The sequence below is a fragment of the Equus caballus genome, chromosome 27 (genome assembly GCF_041296265.1).
Source record: "Equus caballus isolate H_3958 breed thoroughbred chromosome 27, TB-T2T, whole genome shotgun sequence".
Taxonomy (NCBI): domain Eukaryota; kingdom Metazoa; phylum Chordata; class Mammalia; order Perissodactyla; family Equidae; genus Equus; species Equus caballus.
In genome coordinates, this window is record NC_091710.1 from 56078527 (window position 1) to 56099967 (window position 21441).

The 21441-nt window shown below is 44.5% G+C and overlaps 1 protein-coding gene across 12 annotated transcripts in view; it reads right to left on the reverse strand.

Moving 5' to 3' along the window:
- Positions 1-21441, reverse strand: part of MYOM2 (myomesin 2) — a 93472-nt gene that overhangs the window by 47483 nt on the left and 24548 nt on the right. For all 12 annotated transcript variants that reach the window (XM_070252790.1, XM_005606427.4, XM_001495857.6 and 9 more), the window contains 8 exons: positions 17762-17923; positions 14895-15036; positions 12626-12825; positions 11955-12008; positions 7268-7395; positions 4039-4222; positions 3080-3254; positions 1113-1234 (listed from right to left, as the gene is read on the reverse strand). In XM_070252790.1, the coding sequence (XP_070108891.1) occupies positions 1113-1234; positions 3080-3254; positions 4039-4222; positions 7268-7395; positions 11955-12008; positions 12626-12825; positions 14895-15036; positions 17762-17923 (1167 nt within the window). The remainder of the gene's footprint in view (positions 1-1112; positions 1235-3079; positions 3255-4038; positions 4223-7267; positions 7396-11954; positions 12009-12625; positions 12826-14894; positions 15037-17761; positions 17924-21441) is intronic.

A 21441-nucleotide genomic window follows, 5' to 3' on the forward strand; every position in this document is an offset into this window, starting at 1 on the left:
TGCATTCAGGGGAGTATGAATTCATATTCCCCATTTTGACACCATATTAGGAAAAGGACCATCCTTTCCTAACTGGTTGAGAAAGGATGTGTGTCTGCTCCCCCAGAGTCTGAGGAAGCTGTGGTCGTCCTCTGTGACCCGGGATGCAGGGGAGCTGAGAATGAGCTGTCCTTACTGTAGAGTAAAAATGGAAATGATTGGTTTTCACGTGGTAGGAATGGCTTAAAAGGACAAATGGGAATGTTTGAAAGTCCCCGTGGGAGAAATTGATAGATTAGAATAATGACCTTAAAACAAAGAAAGATGGATTTTTTGCTAGATTGCTCACCTAAGTGTTATCAGATTTGACATTCCTCAGAAATGATTTTATTTATTGTTAGAAGAGAAACCTTAATTTCCAAAAATGTTCTTAAATTTGGTTGGAGACAAAAGTAACGAAACAGCAAAACATTTCTTTCAGAAGTGAAGTGAGAGTACTATGAATCAAAGAGTGTCATATTTGACATTCCTGATTCAAGATGTTCCTGAACATTTCGAAGCTGTGGTGCATTTAGTATGAAATAGCCAGGGCAGCAATTATAAAACTCAGAGCCACATAGATCAAGTTTTCTAGGGCCGTCACTGCAATTTAAGGCCTGAATTGTTCAGTTTGATCAAAATAATTTTTAAAGATCACTATTTATGAACAAAGTTACATAAACATTTGAAAATTTCTGGAATGATTTATTAAAGTTCCTTGAACTAAAAATAGCTAAAAAGGCCATTGACGTTGTTTGGCATCTATTTTGAAAAGTGACATTCACCCCTTATAGCTTATGTTTTAATGTGAGTACATGAGCTTGGAAACAAATGTGACCTCTAATAAAATTTTCTGGCTTTAATTTGCATTTTATTAGCATATTCTCATTTCTCCCTCTCACACTGGCATTTCCAAGATAAGTAGCCGACCGACAAGAGGTTTCCACAGAATTACATGTTCTCTGCTCAACCATTTACACCCACTTTTTTCCTCTGGTAATATTCCAAATGGCATCATAAATGTTTATTTGTGCAGAAATTAAAATGCACTGGAGAACCGAAAATTGGAGCAGAACAGCCCCTGAATGACTCACTGAGGGCGGCCTGGACCTTTATGACGTCAGACTCCTGCGAATTCTCGCTTGTCCCGACGGCATTGACGGCTTTCACTCGGAAGATGTATTGCTCGCCAGTGGTCAAGCCGTGCACCACAAACCTGAGAAAAACAGGAAGCGGGCCTGACTCCAAGACTCAGTTCTGTTTTTCTCCCACAGCAGAAGTAAAAATCGTGTGGAACACTCCACAAAAATTTTCCATTGGTACTAAAAGGAGATTTAGTGATTTGAGTGCCTTCTGTGTGCATAGCATCAATCCATTTTCCTTTCAGTGGTAGTTAATTCGTTCAAATCAATATGCAACACCCAGTGACATCCAGGGCTGAAGCAAGTCCTGCTCCTGGCATGGACTGCAGCCGCGGACACGGTCGGAGGGAGCAGGGAGCCAGCCGCTCGCCAACCCTAAGTGACCTCACTCAGTGTCAACGTCACCCGCTCTGCCGCTTCCCCTTTATCTCCAAATTTTCCAGGTTTTTTCTGGATCAAAGCTCTGTTATAAAATAGTCTTCAGCTCCTTACCTATGAGAACCGCATGGCTGTCAAACTTAGTGAGAAGTAGTTACTCTTAGGGGCCAAAAGCTGAAACGCTGAGTTCAGACGAGGCTCGATTACGGGCTTTAACACTTAGACTTGGTGTCCTTAGTCACGTTCCTTAACTGGTGACAGACTTTGTTTTCCCACCTGTAAAGTGGGGTAACAGCACCCGCCTCACAGCATCATTGCTAACACCAAACCAGGACAGTGTGTCAGGACTCAGCACAGTTGCTGTGCTTGTGGTGACTGGTCAGTAAACGGAAGCAGTCCTCATTTATCTTACAGAGTCTGCAAACACTTATTAACCACTTATGAAATTCCTGCACTAGGGGCTGGCCCTGTGGCCAAGTGGTTGTGTTCGTGTGCTCCACTTCAGCGGCCAGGGGTTCGCTGGTTTGGGTCCTGGGCGTGTACTGACCCACTGGTTTTCAAACATTACTGTGTGGGCATCCCACATAGAGGAACGAGAATGACCTACAACTAGGATACACAACTGTGTCCTAGGGCTTTGAGGTGAGAAAGAAAGAAAAAAAAAGAGGAAATTGGGAATAGATGTTAGCTCCGGGCCAATTTTCCTCAGCAAAAAAAAAAAAAAAATCCTGCACTAGAATAATACTTTAAGTTTTTTGTTCTGAGAGATCTTTCTGCATTTGCTGGCTATGGACTGGGAAGAACATCTAACCGTTATTCTCCTAAATTATCTCTCTTCTTTTCTAGTCAGAGCTTTTTCCAAATTATTTAAAAAAAAAAAAAAAAGATTGGAAAGGGGAAGACGGCTGAGCCATCACTGATAACCATCCACATGGAAGAGTCTGACAGCTGTAGATCTTTTCCTACAAAGCGTGTTCTGGAGAACATCTGATAAACCCAGACGACCCTCAGCACACCGGCCACAAAGGAGGAGGAAAGGCCAGGAGCAAGGATGCTCACTTCCCACAGCAGAGGGAGCTGGTGCCGCCCCTGCGAGGGTGAAGCCAGGTCCCCTGGATTGGTCTCGACTGGCAGCTAGGGGGGAGGACTGTCAGTGATGTGAACCAAGCAATTTCAAAGTTTCAAAAAATCACAGAAAAACTAAAGCACCTTTCACGTCATGGTTGCTATTTCAACCCTCCTTTCAAAGATAAGTCAGAAATGCTAATTACGTCAGAAGAGTCAGGGTTCTGGAACTCTTCTTTCATCAATAGACAACTCATTTCAGCCAAGTGTGCAGGAACTCACTCATCAGCTTTAAAATCCTGCACCCCTTGTGGGCGGATGAGAACACAGGCTCATTTGTTCAGAGCCTTCACAGCTGCGTCTCTACATAGCACACCGTCCTCTGCGTGCTGTGTGGCTCCTATCTGGTTGTGCTTCTTGGTGGTGGTTTTGGGGCCTCAGGGAGGCAGGCAGGGGGGCTCCGGGCAGGGCTGCACCTGTTGTAGCCGATGGGCTTGTGATTGCACGGCTCCCAGACATTGGACCCCGCCACGCAGCAGTCCACGTAGTAGCCCAGCAGGTCGTCTTGCTGCTTCGGCGGTTCCCACTGCACCACCACCGACGTCTTCGTGTTCCGCGACGCGAGGACCCGGCCGGGAGCCGAGGGAATGACTTTGCAGAGGATACAAAACACGTGGTCAGCAGTATCAGAGTGGAGGAAGACGCCCCAGAGACCGTCCAGGCCTTCTGTCCACAGGGGGAGGGAAACCCGGGCTTGGGGCTCAGGGGGAAATTAGGACAAGCAGGAAGGCACGGGGAGACGCAGGGGGTGCTGAGAGACGGAGGGGACCTGGCAGGGGCTCCACAGTCCTCTCTGGCCCTTCCCGACTCCAAAGGAAGGGCATTACAATTACAAAATCTCCTGCACTGACACTAGAAGCATTGAGAAAGATCTTCGCTGACGTAAATGCTTTGGCTAAGTGGGTACTATTTTCAGAACATAAAATTACCAATTGTAAGAAAATAAGACACATTTCTATCAGATTTATCAGAATCTGTAAAAGGACTCAAAATAAAATCAAGATTTGACCGTGGGTCTTCTCACCCAGCACAATTCAGAATTTCTATAATCTGTATCTGACGTCTTCAGAGAGGGAACTTCCAGCCATACAGGCAAGAAACTGAAGTGCGTTTAGGGCTGGATTTTTTTCAAAGTAATGATTGCCTAATAACATTTCTAACCCATTTATCAGTTTCATAAAAAGATGGAAATTTGGAGAAATGTTGAGAACCAACCAAACTATGGCAGAGAAGTGATCATCTCTTGTCAAATGGAATTTTAAGGCAACTTGAATTTTAATTCGTATGCACCGTTAATGTCATGACAGGTAATGACATCCACGGTCATCTTATTGGGGCCTGTCCTAAATTTTGGTCATTCACTGTAGCAACTCACCGATCGTATCCTGGGCCTGAACGGGGGATGTGATCTCTGACGGTTCGCTCAGCCCGTGCTTATTTGCTGACAAAACTCGGAACACGTACGATTTCCCCTCAGCGAGATCGAAGACTGCGTATCGAGGGGACCTCACGGCCGTCTGGGCGTTGACCCGCTGCCAGCTGCCACTCCCAACCACGGACTGCAAGGAAAAGCGGACTTAGGATAGGAACCCGAGAGACCCCCAAAAACGTCTTGAAGGAAATACTCCGTTTCAGTTAACCGAATTCCCCCTGAGGAATGTCAATGTACTCTGCATACTGGGGCGTCAATAAATCTTTTCTGGATTTTATTAAAAAGGAAGCCAGAAGTAGGTAAGAAATTACCCAAAGTTGGAAATGCTTGCCAATAATAATTTTTTCATGAAAGCAAAAAAACTGTCAAAAACACAGTTTAAGTAAAATGGAATCAACTATAAGTAATTAAAGATAATTAGGACTATATTCATAAAATTCCAACATAACTCAACTGATCACATTCCAGTTAAGATTTTCACTATTTTGCAGGTATCGTGGTGGTAATGAAGTGTCAATAATCTAAATAACTAGCAGTAGGGTGAGCTACATCATCATACATTCATACACTTAACAATGTAGCCATTTTAGTTATGGTATAAAGATCTTTAATCAGAGGAGAGGAATTGCATCATCTTGTTAAATGTAATACAGGATGCAAATTGTATCTATGATATATCAAATATATAAAAACTTGTAGAGAAAAAGCCTATAAATATATGTACCACATGTTAATAATGACTATTTTATAGGATGGAATTACTGTACATCTCTGTATTTTCCAAATTTTCTATACTGCATGTTTAATTTTTATATTGATAATTACTTTTAAAACCTTGGTTATGTGTTTAATTTAATATTTTTCCTATAGAGATAAACCCGCTTTTTGAAAGGAATCCTAAGGTAGCAATAATTGGGTACACGTTGTCCCGGCTACAAAGAACCCTGAAAACATTTCAGATAACAACCCAGGCTTCTGGACATTAGATCCATGTTTGAAGGACCAGTTTCCTCTCATTTCAGCAAAAGTGAGTCCCTTTCTCAGAGCTGACACGTGTGTCCGCGGTAGGGGGCCCCCCCGGGCCTGTGTGTGTTCTCATCTGGGGACCCTGGGGAGGGAGAGCAGAGGAGTGGGGACGCTGGCTGGGGCTGACCAGAGAGAGGACAGGGAGGGGATTGGAAAAACACTACAAGCTTCCAAAAGCCCAAGAAAAGCCTGGGAGCCAAAGTCAGTCACAAGCTGCTCATCCTTTAAGCAGAGGCTGGAGGAGAATGTGCAGGTCCCCGGGCGCCTCCGTGGGCCTGAGGGCACACCCAGGAACACAAGGACACGGGCAGGGCACCACTGCCTCCAGCACAAGCAGAACTCTCCATGGAAACGATGGGCCGCTGGATGCCGAGCTCGTGGGCCTCAGTGTGGAGAGAACAGGCCGTGGCCGTCCAGGAGCCCACCCAGAACAAACAGTGTTCCTGCACCGTCCTGTGCGGAACCGTCCCGCAGAGCTCTCTGAGAGGAGGATCACGCCTCCAGCTACACGCTCCAGGGTGACGCAGGAGGCTGCCGAAAATCAGTGGTATTAATCGCGGGTGCAGCTCATTTATGCCTGGTCTTAACACAGAATGGAAATATAGGAGTAAAAGGAGAAAAATTTGTTACAACTAATCCTGTGGTTCTTTTAATGCTTGATAAGAACTAAGTCACCAAAAGACCATCTTGGAAGAAGTGGGAATAGACTGTCCACCCTGAGCTGACCACAACAGACGGGGTGCAGCCCGTCATCAGGCCTCTGCCTCCCTGCTCTACCGGTGTGTAGCTGAGCTCGCGCCTGGGGTCTCCTTGCTTCCTGGGTCCTTGAACGCCACGGCTCCCCCGGGCTCCTGGAAGCTTCCTCTCCTATATCACAGTGTGTATCTCTGTGGCTCACCCGCCGCAGCTGCTCACCCCTGTTGGCAGCAGCAGTGAGGTACACTAAGCCCTCTGTGATGGAGTCCTCTTTGTAAAGATGTGTTTGCTGATACTGGGTATTTCTGGCAGCAGTGGGGGATGACCAGGGAAATGGCTCTGAGAAGGAGACAGGGCTCATGGGAGAGCACCACCACGGGGGCGGACCACTCAGATTTTCATAACACAAATACCTGCACTTTATCACCCCAAGTGAATAACCTAACCCTTTACCCTGCATACTTCCGGTCACAGCGATCCAGGCAACGAGGCACCGCAGATAGACAGCGAAGGCCAGAGGGTCGTTATACACTCTGGAGTCTGAAATACTGCTCATTCCCATTTCCATTTCCATTTCCGCTATGCTTCGCCTCGTTGCACTATATATTATTCTGTATTATATATTATATTCCCATATTAAGTGTTGTATTCTGTATGTGGATACTATGTGTATTGCATTATGTGTTACATTGTAATATAAATTTAGTATCACAGAACCATAGTTACAGAATTTGTAAGACTTCAAATGTTTTCCAACAATGGCCCACAACCCAATAGTAGGTCACCAAGTCAGATGAGTGGGTCACAGCCAGCATTTTTTAATGCAATAGGGCAGATTAGATCAAAGGAGGAGAGAAGGCACAGACGTAGTAAGGACCATGTGTGAGGAACTATGTTGGTCATATACATTATCTGTGTGTGTGTGCGTATGCACAGGGCTATTTCTTTCAACACATAAGCTATTTCTTTATATGTATGTAGATCTAAAACATCCTCAAACCAGCGAGTCTAACCCTGCACCGTCTGGAGTGTGAATTCCTCTACAACATTGCCACCAAGTGGCCACACAGCTCATGGGCCAACTGAGAGCAAGGAGGAACCATCATCCTCCTGTGCACCTCTCAGGGCATCCTCAGAACTCGGGATCCGAGAATGTTCCAGCAGGAAAAAAAACAGACAGACCCCTCAGTCCAAGGCCCCACGTTCTGTGGGGGACTCAAGCCTAGGGGCACGCAGTAACCGACTTGCTCACATGAATGTTGGCAAAGCCAGAAGGAGGACACGATCCCCTGATGCCGACCTCCATCCCAGGACTCTTCTTGCTTCATGTTAAACAGTAGTGATGAAGCTCTGTGATGATTGACAGCTGCTCATCCTTAAAACCCACAAAACAGTGCAACATGAAACTCTACAGAGGTTTGCTTTTTCAGGAAATGTGAGCACAGAGTACCTTCTCGATGAAATACATCAGTGGCTCCTTGCCACGGGGAACAGGTGGGTCCCAGCTGAGGACGACATACGTCCTGCTAATTTCCGAGGCATGTACGTTGGTGGGAGGTCCCGGGATCTGAGCGTCGCCTGGAGGAGTGACAAATGCGGTGAATGCTGGATGAACCCAGGTCAGCCTGTGTGCTCGAGCCCATCTGGGAACACCGTCCCCTGGGTACATTACTGGGCATTAAAGAACTGCCATATCAGTGCTGTCCTTTGCTCCATTTCTATTCTGGGAAAGTAAGTAAACCTCAAAGACTATTTTTCCAGAGCCAAAGTATAATGCGCTGGTAAAGACCATCCCGTTATTTTTGTTTCTAATACAAACCAGTTCATAGAAAAGCATCTACTCCAAAAGTCTCCCAGAGTTTCACCTGGAAGGAGGTAGGATCTTCAGAGGAGAAATGGGGCAATAACCAGAACTGGAGCTCTGACCACACTGGGAATTTATGCAGAGAAAGTATTAACAATCCACGTTCTGCAATCCGATGCCTCGTGGGAGGTGACTGTACTTTCCCTGATGGCCTATGGCCCTCTCTGCTTGTTTTCCTCGTGCTCTATGCCCCCCAAGCATTGAAAGTCTGTATCAACCTCTAAAGCGCATTGTTCTTCCCTCCCTCAGTAGATCTGTGCCACGTTCATAGGCTCTGTAACCTATGCCTATAGATGTGAAATTCTATGGTATATTCACAAGCCTTTTGCAAACAACTGTGATAGAATATTTGTAATCACAGACGTCCATTATACCTCTCCTCTGACACGCATCTTTTTTTAATATCATGTTAGGTGTCAAGGGCATTATGTTTGGATATAAGAGCTTTTCACAAGGGGTGGAGGTTTTCCAGATCCACAGTCCCTGTAACAGCGATACAAAATATTATGAGCTTCCAATTAGATTAGCACATGATTAAAATTGTTCGAAACGTCCCCAGGACTTCTCTGAGCCCTTCTCAAGATCTAATTGCACCCTCAGGACTCTGCTGCCGGTGAGAAACTGAACAGCCACATGGAAACAACACAAACAAGCCTGGGTTTCATTTCATAAGAGTCCTGTTATGGAGCGCATCACATTTTACAGGCAACGTGGGCACAGGAACGTGGCCGGGGCCTAAACTAGGAGCACTCCGGCATGTAGGTCGGATTTCAAACAAGGAGTCAGGGTGTCTCCAGGGAAATGCCTGAGAGAGCAGGGCGGAGCGGGGCCTCAGGATGCCCTGTGGGCCTGCTCTGAATCCACATGCCATGTCCACACCTAAGAGATCCAGAGAGAGGCACTAAAGAGAGAAGATATAGAAGGCCCCTCCTCGAGTAGGGTCTGCCGAACTTCCAAGACTGAATCGTGGTTTATTTCAGGGGCACCAGATGACCCAGCGAGCAAACCAGGAGGACAGAAGGAGGCGAGGCAGATGACAGAAGCAGAGTGACCAGGCAGACACCGAATGCAGAATTATCTCCCACATACAGGCAGATCTGAATGTCTCATTGTATTCAGACCTGGTGCATAGCTTCTACGCCCAGAGAAAATGGAATAAGAGATATTTTATTTGATGCCAAGGCAAGAAGGAGGAATCCAGTTTTTGTGAGCAGGGAATCCCCGATCGGGGTAAGATGCATGAGTAATTAAGACTTTCAGCACCCCCCTAGCCATGCCCTAGCAGGAGCCTTGGAGATTTGCAGATGACCCAACCAAGGACAGAAAGGGAGAGGATTCAAAATGGCCCTGGGGAGCCAAGGACAGGGCCAGGGAAATAAACAGATACCCATTCCCGACACTCCTACAGCTGAGAGGAGAACTCTGAGAGAGGAAAAGTCAATGAAAGCAAAACAAGATGAGAGGAAATGGCCAAATGCTCTACCCCAGGAGATTTCCGCCACTTGGTCAGGGCTGCTCATTACAGGCACAGCCGGACGCCTCGGCTGCAGCATCCTAGTGGTCCTCTGGAGCCCATTCTAATGAGTCACGTCAACACTGGATGAAAATGGAAATGGGACTCAGGAAAACACAGGGCTTTCCTAAGATCACACAGCTATTGAGTGGCTGAACTGGAGTCCAAGCCACTCTAGGTCTTTTGATTCCAAATCTTGTGTTTCGTTCTGTCAACCCAAGGAGATCACAGCCTCCACAAACTCCCCAAGGAGATTTTTCCCTAAGTCAATGAAACACGAAGTTTATTTGGAATTTTTAGAATCCTTGAGATGACGGACTTCAAGAGAATACACAACTGTGAGTACTACATCATTCAGGGCAAATGACTAACGCAACATGTCAGCCACAAATGACCTCTCCAACATGGTGCATTGAATGTTCAGAAACATGTTTCGTAGAATGAAAACAATCTCATTATATTCTGCAAGAGCCTATTCTGGCCCTTCTAACAATAGAATATCCATTTTCCAATGGAGCAACTCAAGAAAGATTGGAAAAGTTGTATGATATTAAGAGAAGAGCATTGATATTAATTAAAATGTTTACAGGAAGAGACTAACACAGATTAAAGTGATTAGAAAAATTCAGCCAAAAGCCTAAAATAGCAGAGGAGCAATTTGTTAGCCAATAAAAGTAACGTTTCTTTTTCACTCAAAGAAATGGCATCTTTTCTAGCTAAAACAAAATGATCGGCTTAGACGAAGAAAGGAGATATGAGTAGAAAGGGGAAGAACTTCCTAACAGCACATTTTTGAACCCAGAAATGGTTTGCTTAACAACATTATGGAATCTCTTTCTGTCTCTAAACATTTTTTTTCAGTTAGAAGAGATATTCATTGTTTAACACACGTAAGGTAAACAGATGAGCCTTCCAACCCCCTGTCTCAGTGCACATGAGCTTTTATTCATAGCTAGTTTGTTCCAGATCGTGGAAACTGCTCATTCGCTGCAAAGCCTCCCACCAGAGATCTGAAGGCCCCTGCGGCTGAACTCCTGGCTGAGTCCAACAACACTCCACCTGGGTGTCTCAGCCTCTGCCTGTCACCACCAGCTCCACAAACTGAGCCTCAGGGATGGCTCCCAGAGCGAGATAAAGCACAGCCACCTTCACAAACGCATCAAAGGAGATGAAGGCACTGGCCCAGGGAGCAGAAAACCTGCCTTCTTATAAGAAAGGAGACATGAGAAGGAACATGAAAAATGTTCTCTGTGACTTTCCTCCAGTTGTAAGATCTCTTGTGTCTGTAAACCAAATTTCCATGTTACCAACTGGAAAACCAAGTCTTTGAAAATGTGTTGTTTCTTTCTTTTGCATTTAATGAATCGCTGGCTATTTATATCCCAACATCTAGATCTACGGATAAAAAGATGGGTGTTCTCTCTGAAAGGGCATAGCGCCTGCCTTGGGAAGGTCCATTAGATTCTACGAGCTCCTATCCAGAGCTCTTCACAACGACCTTTACATAAGGCAGATTCCCTCATCGATATGCAACATTTACCTAGCTACTTATGTCTTCGCACTTCAGGTAATTTTTACCGAGTTTGAATCCTGCATGCCCACTCAGGATAACTCAGATCCCTTCTCTCCTCACTGATCTCATTTGCCTATTAGGGGTGAGAAAAGAACTTCCTTTTCCTCTCTCGTGTCAAAAACACACATTTCATACAGTTTGGTCGACTACAAGATCGTCTCTTCCAACACAATTTGGAGCAATTTTTTAATTCATTCGAATATCTAGGTTTTAATCAGTTATTTAGGAATTCATAACAAGTCAACCTTTCCCAAATGATTTTCTTCTGTTATTTATTGGGCATCATTCCTGGTTTCTGAGTTCTTCTGGAAGAGGGCATTTTAATTAAGACTTTAAATGTCACCATTCAATTAAACAGAGCTCTTAAAGGGTGTTCCTCTGGGAATTAGGGGTTCTTTTTGGGATACTAGAGAAAAATATCTATAGGGGCAAAAGATACAGCTTTTGGATTCCATTTTGGGGCAAATATGAAAATCAAGCAACAAACTTCTCCTGAACCTGGAGCAAGGCTGCAACTTTAAAGAAAAGCCCGAAGGTCCATCTGCTCAAGCAGTGGCTCCCAATTAACTTGAAATCTACTTTTTAGGTATCTATGAACTCTAATTATAAGTCCAATTAAAATCTTTGGATTTCTGCTTAATAATGCTAGATTCTCCTTCTTAATAGATCTTCCCAGCTATCTCTGGAAGGAGTAGAAGGAAAGAAGTACTCATAAAATCCAATATAAATAAAGGAAAGTCAAAATTTCAAACCAGGAACATTATTGGATAGGAAAAAATCAGTCCATTTCAGTTAAAATGTGAGGAATAAAATTTTTGCTTAAAGAAATAAAACAAAACACTCTTCCACTAACGGAGTCTGTGAGGAAGGACCCCAGCACCAGTAGTAATCAAATCTTAGATTCAGTTGGGTTTTTTCTGGATAAGTCCCCAAAAGAATGCATTTGTGAACCCAAAAGAAAACTGTCTACACCTTGATTCTGATTCTCACTCTTTCATTCTGCCTTGTTCACTCTTTTTAAACTTCCATAGACCCTAAGCTGGCAGGCTTGACCTACAGTTTTTATTTTTACCTGTAAAGAGTGCCCCCCACCGTGGGTGTTTTTTCTCCATCTCTCGTGTCTCTAGTTACAACTCTCAATCCCGGGGGTACAAGCCACTGAGAGGAAGTAGTGAAGTGATACTCACCTTCAAGTTCATCCTGATAGACCACAATTTCTTTATCTCCCTCCAGGTGGACTGCTGCAGAGAGAAGGGTTGATGCGTAATTTAACATCCAGAGGGTTCCTAAAGCAAGCTCTGGTTCCCCAGTTGAGCACAAGTTCTGAATCGCCTTTGCATTACAATGACGTCATACGCACTACTTGGAAGTAACCAGAGTTGATATTTTGGAAGCAGTCCTAACAATATTCAGTGCTCCTCAGCTTTTGGTATTGGATTCAAAAGACCATGCCCATAAGGAAATACAGTGGCTCACTTAAAACCATAATTTACAGTCCAACCTCATTAAGGAATCCATGTCACGTGAAATTAAAATTCAGAAACTGAGCGGCTTGGTTTCAACACCTTCTAGGTCTCATTACTTGTTGAAATTGTATCGTCAATGGACTAAGAACCAACTTCACTGGATTTCAGTGAAGCACGTTAGTTTTAAAGCATAAATGTCAGCCTGGCTGTGTCCACCCTAAAGTGACATTGAGGGCGCCATCAGAGACCAGGAACTATTGCCACACTAACTCAGCCCTTGGAGATATTCTTAAGGCTCACGTGCACTTAGGGGTAAAAGAGAAAGAACGAACCACGCAAAATGGCCCCAAGTCTCCCAGTCCTCATCGGAACTTGAAATTTTATCGACCTACCTTGTAACCTTTTGAGGTCAATGGGGTCAAGGGCAGCCACAGCTTCAGACACCCTAGAAGGCCTGCTGACCCCTGCGTTGTTGACTGCCCTCACGCGGAATATGTAAGACCTTCCTTCAAAGAGTCCAGTGACAGGGTATTTGCAGATTTTTACAGGGGCGTCATTGCACTGAATCCAATTGTCGGTTCCCACTTCACATCTTCAAATTTTTAAAAAAAGGGTAGAAAATAACAAGTATGTGAATCTAATAAGTATATACAGGTATATACATATATTACACATACATGTTATATATACGAAAGAATTATAACAGGAAAATATCTTACATTGGTAAATCTATGCTGTCAAAACACTGATTTATACAAATAGTAGTTGTGTGTATATATATATATATATATACACACACACATGTATACATATTGCCCTGAGCCCTTAGAATTTATAGTTGAAAATCAATTCCTGCCTTCAAACACATTTAGGCGAAGTTTCTTCCAGAAGTCATTTCAGAGCCATCCTTGAGAGCTCTTTTTCCAACTTACACGGCAGAATCGCAGGGTGCCCTAAGCCTGACGCCAAGGCTCAGAAAGCGAAATGGCCCCTCTCTCCACGTGCCCCACCCACATCCCACTCTGCAGAGTCATAGGAGCGAATCCTCTTCAGAAGGTTGGCTAGCAGTCTGTTCCAACAATGTTAAGCTGTTTCTTTCTAGAATGCTTCTCATGTGGAATTTGGAAGTCTTTTCAAAATATCAATTAAATCTTGACCAGAAACCTCAAAATGTAGAAAAGATTAACCTCCGTTTTTCACAGGTTGAGAAATTTCAGCACCAAAACTTCATGTCAAATTCCCAGGAGAAAACAGCAAGTTCAGAAAGTTCATCTTTCACAACTGTTCAGCATCAGGGTTGTATATTCGCTTTAGAAAGAAGCGAGTCTCTTTCGTCCTGACTATTCAGAATTTTTAACGAAAGTTCTCTGACCCACGTGTGCTGACCTGTTTCAGCCAGAGTATGACAAGGTCAAAACTGAGAGTCTTGCAGGGAGAACCCCAGCCTAAATCACCAAGTGGCTAGGATGCCAGGGAATGTAGGAAAGGACTGCCTCCCAGACAGGCAAGTTTCCCTTGCTTTTATCGTCTTTAACGTGGGAGAGAGGAGAGTGGATTACTACCTGAGAAGGTGCATGGAATCGTTTTTGCCAAAAGTTTAGAAAAATTATCAAACGTTGCAGGAGAATAGAAAATAGCTTTTCTCTTGTTTTTTATTTTTTAATTCAAAGTAAAGCCTGAACACTGCACTCTGCAAATCCGACTCTAGCACGCCAAAATATTACCCTGATGGTGAATATTTTATCTAAACAAGTAGCTTAGTTGGGGTGGAGAAGAGAATTTAATCAACATAATGCCAAAAAAACAAGATGATTGATTTTATTCCTGAAATAGCCATCTTATTTTCTTGTGTTTTATATGTACGAAATTTTATATTCCTACCAGGAACCATTCTCTTACAACCCAATAGCTTTGACCCTTCTGTCTTAGATCTAAATTCATTTTCTTTGAATGTAATTTCTCTCACTAATTGAAATGTATATTTGAGGCATCAACTGAATATCCAGTAAATTCACTGGCTCTGCTGTGTTTCCTTCCCAGGCTGTGAGCACTCTAACAAGGAAATGAGACTGAAAGAGTTAAAGCTCCATCGGGGTTAATGATGACCTACATTTCGGTCATTGACTCAGAGTTAAATCCCAACAATTTGTACTCAGAAACTTCAATATTCTTTACTTGGAAATAAGAAGAAAACGTTATTATTTAATAGAGAAGAGGCAGAGGACACTGGGGATGAGTGAGCTGGCATTCCCCTTAGCTGCATGTCTCTGTGCCCATCTGTATCCTCAGCAGGAGGAATGGGGTGGGATCTATGCAGCCAGAGCCCCATTCCCAGCCCCAGGCTGAACCCGTGCAGAACCGTGAAGCCTGGCTCCTAACTGGAGAAGTAAGGTGGGATTTGATGCGGGGTGTGGAAAAGAAAGACAGAGCTCCGATTACAACACAAAGAAACCTAAGGTGGTTATACTAAGCCCAGCCTATTTGGCGATATTTACCATTTCTCTCATCAGGAGCGTTAAATAACCAAAATAGTGAAGTACCTAGATCCCATCATGAATAGTATCGTGAACTTGAGTTTAGACAAATTTCCAAATACATTGTCCATGGTAATATTCGCTTCAGCAACGTTTCCATCTCTGGAAGGACCCAGTGGACACTCACCGATCAATGAAGTAGCCAATGACGGGGCTCTCAGTGGTCGTGTTGGGTGGCTTCCATGTTACAATGACGTAATCTCGGTTTGCATCATGGCACTGCAAGTCCATGGGCGCACCAGGAGCACCTGTGACCAGTGGGTCGGCATCTAGGGTCGGGGAAGAGAGAAAAGACATGTGTCCAGGGTCATTTAGAGGGGGTCGTGTTGAAGCCTGTTGACTGCTTCTTCAAACTCAGAATTCCACCTGCTCCATCTGGCCCACAGCTAAATCCTCACATCCAAATGAGTTGAGTATTTTTTGATTGTGATGGATTGGTGACAAGAAATATAAACATATTTAAGCATTTTTTTAAAAATTCAAAACGTTCTGTCCTCTACAAAATGTTCAAGTCTGTGATTTTTCATAATTAGATCCAAAATTGAAGTCCACCTTCACTTGACGACATGCTGTCAGGTAAAGTCTTGTTGTCAAAAATCTACTGAGAAAGCAATGAAGCAATAGTGATAACATGACCTTTTTAACACCTGAGAAATATTACCTTAGACACTTTCATATTTCAAAATCCTTGGAAGATTTGAGGATTTAAAATGCTTTTTCTGCACGTTGTGAGCAAATGTTTGGGTCCATACTCTGTTCGTTCATTTCTCAGCTTGTTTATGATCACAATGCAATTAGATTTTGTTTTCAAACTTTAATTATAGCAGCACTGAAGGCCAACAGAGCTATTTAGGAAGTTAATACCCTCAGCATTTAATTTCCTTATCTAAAATATGCGTTTACTCAGTAACCACGGCTGTTACATCTCCTTGGCAGTGTAAGTATTACAGTTTCTTGGTCCAATTTCCTCAGCATATTAAATGCTAAGAGTTTCTTGACATTGAGCCAAATATTTTCTCTCCCATTCAAAATCCTCAGAAAGTAATCAGAACTGTCGAGTCCCTCCAAACATGCTGGCAGAGCTGAACAAGCAAGGTGATGTCAGCCATGTTGCATTAATCGCGCTTTTATGGGACGAAGCCTCTTGCCAGGAGGCATACCCAGAGACTGGAAGGTGCATTTTAATGCCAACCTCATACAAGTGTAAAATTTTGTGGACGTGTCTAAAACCCCAGGCTCACAAGCTTATGCCATTGTGTGGTGGAGGGGAGGGGGGATTCCCTTGTTTGTTCAACATTTCTTCTTTTTTTTAAGTTAGAATATTCCCAATGGTACAGCCCTTCCTTCGTGCTCTGATCTAACTTATCTGGTTTTGGGGAAATGATATTGTGATAGGGTTATTCCAGACACAGATGCCCTGGAGCTGGGTGGACACAGAGGTGTGGGGAGCAGGTGAGGCCAGCCAGCTGGTCAGGACAGAGCAGCCACCCGACCACCCATGGGGACAGCGAGGCGGGTCCCAGGGATCAGGAAGCAGTCACCAGCTGACTAGAGGACCGTGGGTTGATTCTTCCCAGCGACTGAGCTGTGCCTGGGAGGGGGTCTCTAAGCCAGAGGCTGGGGGTGTCCGGGACAGGTGCTCAGAGGGAGCCCATTCCGAGCTGCTGCCTCCCCAAAACACGGGACCGCCACTCTGTAAGGGGACACTCCAGCTCCCAGCTCCCAGAGAATCAAAACCCAGCTCTTCTGCCCTAGACAGTTTCCCCTGCCTCTGAGCCTCCACATCTTTGTTGAAAAAGGGAACAATAAGGGCCAGCCCAGTGACATAGTGTTTCAGTTTATGTACATGCACTCTGCTTCAGTGGCCTGGGATTCCTGGGTTCAGATCCCAGGTGCAGACCTACATACCACTCATCAAGCCATGCTGTGGCAGCACCCCACATATAAAGTAGAAGAGGATTGGCACAGATGTTAGCTGAGTGACAATCTTCCTCAAGAAAGAAGAGGAAGATTGGCAACAGATGTTAGGTCAGGGCAAATCTTCCTCACCAAAAAAAAAAAAAAAAAACGAGAGAACAATAAGAATTTTAGATTACATATGCATATGTATGTACATATGCATATACATATATGTGCCTGTATGTATATATACATATATATGCAGTACATATACGAAATACATAGCATTTTATCTATTTTAAAGATTCATTTATCCATTTTGTATATAATATATAAAATATGTATATATGCAAAATACACATATGCACAAATACATGCATATACATATATACATCTATATGCCTATATATGATAGGCATTTATATATATAACATATAAATACACATATTAAATAAATAAATATATAAAAGGTGTATAAGGTGTCTACCACTGTGCTGTTATATCATGAGTTTTGTTGTCTTTTCCTACGATGGGATCAGGAAAGCCCTCCCCTGGGGCTGTTGTGAGCTTCACCAGACCCTCCACGGACACAGAGCACTCAGCAGGTATGACCACACGATTGTTTTCTTAAGCACACAGTTGGCTGAAGTCGGCAGCAATGATAACAGGAGTGGTTGCCGCCATCGTAGGCTCTGAAGCAAGTCTGGAGGGAGGGAGAGAAGTACCAGGAGCCACGGGGCCCCTTCACTGCTGGCCCCTCCTCAGGACCCCTCTCCACTCTTGTGCATGAGTAATTCAGGTGTGTCCTCTCTTCAGAGTCGTTTTACAAATTCTAGCAATTTTATCAGTGATCAGAGAGACAGAAAGCTCTGATTCGGTTCTATTCCCAGCTACATCTTACTGATTTCATGGACTTGCTGTCAGGATGCGATCTGATATGCACCTAGGAGACATCCACTTCACCATCTGTGAGTCTCCAGGGAGCAAAGTCACCCTGCTCCCACCTTTTGCTTCGTCCTCCAGCTGCCTGAGGTCTCCCCCTGCCCGTGCACAGGCCCGTGCCGGGACCACCTTCACACCCAGGGCCCGCCGTACCTCTCACAAACAGGAAGGCGCTGTGCTCATTGATGCCTCCTCGTGACACGATCCTCAAGGTGTACAGTCCTTCGTCATCCTTGTTCAGGTGGCTGAAGGACAGGGAGGCCTGGCCTTCCCCGAAGAACATCTTGGTCCACTTGGACTCTTTCACTAGCACATCTGAAAGAGCATTCAAATGCAAGGTTTGCTTCAGAAACCACCAAAGAACTAAAAAGAAAACACACGTGGACCAATGTGCCATCGCACGGTGGGGCAGAACTTCCCTGCTCAACACCAAGGAATGAAGCTTCACCTTCATAAAACCCTGAAAGCTGTTTACACAGAGAGCACATGCACAAATGAAGGATCAGGAGGGAGGAAGAATTTGCAGCACAGGACAAAGATCAGTGTCGAGGGTGTGGAGATAGAGTGTGTCGTGAAGTGACCGCTGGCTTTGCCTTCAGATGGCTCCCTGCTCCCCAGAGGGAGGGCTCCCATCTCAGTGCATGTCCTCGCCCACCACACCGTGATTCTGATCACCTCTACTGCGCATGATTTCCTTAGAAGTAAGTGCTCTCCGTGCAGAAAGCACACACCCTGGATGCTGGCATAGAGAAAGGCCCCCGTGAGGTTCCTGAGAAATAAATAAAAAGTACCAAGAAACCTCAGGTCACAAGGCAATGGAACTGAAAAGGCAGATCGTGGAAGAAGAAATGTCGATGATGAGGAAGCTTATGAGAAAATATTCAACCCTGGAAATCAAGCAAACTCAGAATAAAATAAGAAATTGTTTTCCATCTAATTTGGCAAATACGAAAAAAGGCAACATCCGTGAGTGGGAAGGCAGGAAGACACGTCATCCTTCTCCTTCTGGTGGGCAGGTGGTTACAAGGGGCAAGCCCAAAGTGTTTGTCAAAAGTCTTAAAAAATGCAGGCAATTTTGGACACCAAAATACAAATTCTAAGAATTTGTCCCAAGGTAACAAATAGAGGTGTGTGATGAGGATTTAATTCCAGAATTGTTTACACCAGAGAAAAATATAAACCCACTCAAACATTGAAACACAGGGCAAGTATGGACTATCCGTATAATGGGATACACTGGTCTCCAGTAATAGTGCCAAAGAATATTATTGTCACAAAAACTTGTGTATGATATCTTGTTAAATGAAAAAAGGAGATTTCAAATTGAATACATCTTCTCTGTTTTAATATATATAGATACAGAGATATATCAACAATAAAGGGATAATAGTAATCTTTTAGTTGGAGAAATTATAATTTGGGGAGGGTTTTTTTTGCAAGAAACATACACTGCCTTTCTTGCCATAAAAAGGAGTTATTCTTATACTCTTAATTTTTAAAAATTGACGTGTATCAAACTTAACTTCAAGCCCAGGAGTCCTCTGGCCCTCAGCGCACAGACACGAGATGACCTCTGCTCCACAGGGCTTAAGAAGCAATGTCCAATGGCAGCATCGTGAATAAAAATGTCAAGTGTATCATGAAATAAAAATTTTAAGTTCTTTTATCCACTTTTACCTCTTTTCCTGAGGAAGTAGTGCAGTACCTGATACGTGGTTAGTACAAGAAAAACAGGATACAGTGCAAAGTAATTCAAAATACAATCAAAATGTAACATTCAAAACAGGAATTCATGAGAAGGGACGACAAAGTAAATAATTTTTAGACCACAGAGAGAAGGCTCCCTCGTTGGCAAGCCAGGAAGAGTGCCCACTGGGGACCGACCCCGCCAGCACCTTCCTCTGGGACTTCCCCGCTCCAGACCTGGGAGAAATACGGCTCTCGTTCAAGCCGCCCGCCTGTGGTGTTTTGTCCTGGCAGCCTGAACAGACCCCAGATTGTTTAGAGCAGGTCACCATCCTGGCGCTTGTCCCAGAGAGCCTGTTTCACTCTGGCGAAGCTCACACACTAAAGAAAAAACGTTGCCCATGATTAAATATGCAGTCTAATTACATGTACTTGCAAATGTAACCTGAACAGGCCTGTGTCGCACTCTTCCTGAGCGACACGTGTGGTTGGGAGCCAGTTCCCTGAGGCCCATCCCATCACGGGCTTCATGACCCTATCATGACTTCCCAAAGCAACCGCCAGTGCAAATCTCACGCAGAAGTGTCTTGGGTTTACTCTGAGTGAGCGAGGCTCTCCCGTCTGTGGTGAGATTACACTCTAATCCTTCTTCACTTGTCCCCGGTTCCACTTTCCCTGTTGGACCCATCGCCCCAGGGCCCCGCAGCCACCCGGTGGCTCACAGCTCATTAATTCTAAAGAGTGGAAAGTATCTCCTTGCATTTTAACGTCTAAAAATAAGCCACAGGGAACGGCCTCCACTGGTTTCCACTGGAATAAGAAAGATCTGATCATGGCTTAACATGCAGCTACTTTTACAGGAAATTCCCCAACTGTCGCGAGGACCTGACTTGACAGAAGGCCGGTCAGCTCTGGTTCTTGAACGTGGACGTTCCATTGACATTGGTCAAGACAGCGAAAGTGCCCTGGGCCCAGAATTCCAGGCACTTCCTAGTCAATACAAGTTCTAAAATTGATGTTGTTAACCAGCCTTTGGGGATATTAGGAGAATTCTCCTCAGATCAATTTCATTTCTCTCCAGAAAGGGTAAATGACAGTCTTAGAAATTCAATTAGATGTTAAATCTTAAGTTAAAACCATAAAAGGTGGATTAAGTCTCCTTTGACACCACACAGAGTCTCTCCGTCTGCCCTTCCTCTCTCCTCCCTTCTCTCTCCCTCAGGGAACATAAAAAGCTGCCATGGTCACACTATTCTATCGCAACAGAAGAGCCTGGGTCTCACGCCCCTGCAAAACCACGTTCGCTCCCCAGCTGCTATGTGCAAGGTCACCAGCATATTCCGTGCCCAGGACACGTTTCCACAGCTACCTGCCTCCGTCATTTGGCACGCGGAGCCCTCCTCCCTGTCCACCAGTTGAAAGCCGTGTCTTTCAACAACATTTTCCCCTCCATCAAGCTCTCCTTTGTCACCCAGCCTGTATTCTTGGCTCAGCATTGATAGTACCCGCAGCCAGCACCGCGTATTGGCAGATTATCATAACTCATTCTGGAGCGTTTCTTATAAAGACTCTGCTGTACCGTTTTGTGCATTCTCCCCAACTAGACTATAAATATCTCATGGGCAGGAATGGTATGTTTCCTTATAATATTTTGCATCGTGTTAGGACCTGAATAAACATAAACAGAATATTCTGTAATTGAATCCAGAGAAAACGAGTCCCTTTAGAAGCAACAGCCCAGGGACGACGAAGGAGTCTCTTTCTGTGGGGCACGTACACACGGCAGCACAGGACAGGCTGTGCCTGCTGCAGCCACAGTGCATGGTGACAAGGACCGTGGAGCCTGGAGCCAGACTGCATGTTCAGCTCCCTCTCTGCCCCTTCCCAGGGGAAGACTTGAGCAAGTTCCTTGTCTCAGCTCCCACGTGTAACAGGGACCTAACCCACCCTCCCTCCCAGAGAGTCTTTATGGAATTAAAAGAACTTGCACGCTCAGAACAGAGCCCAGCACATGACAAGCTCTAATAAATGTTGACTATTGTTGTAGCCGAGGGAAAGCACAAAGGTATAGACACCTCCCTCACTCTTTTTAATCACATAGAGACCCTCTTTAGGGAGCTAGAGAAATCTCTGATGGCTCCTCCAAA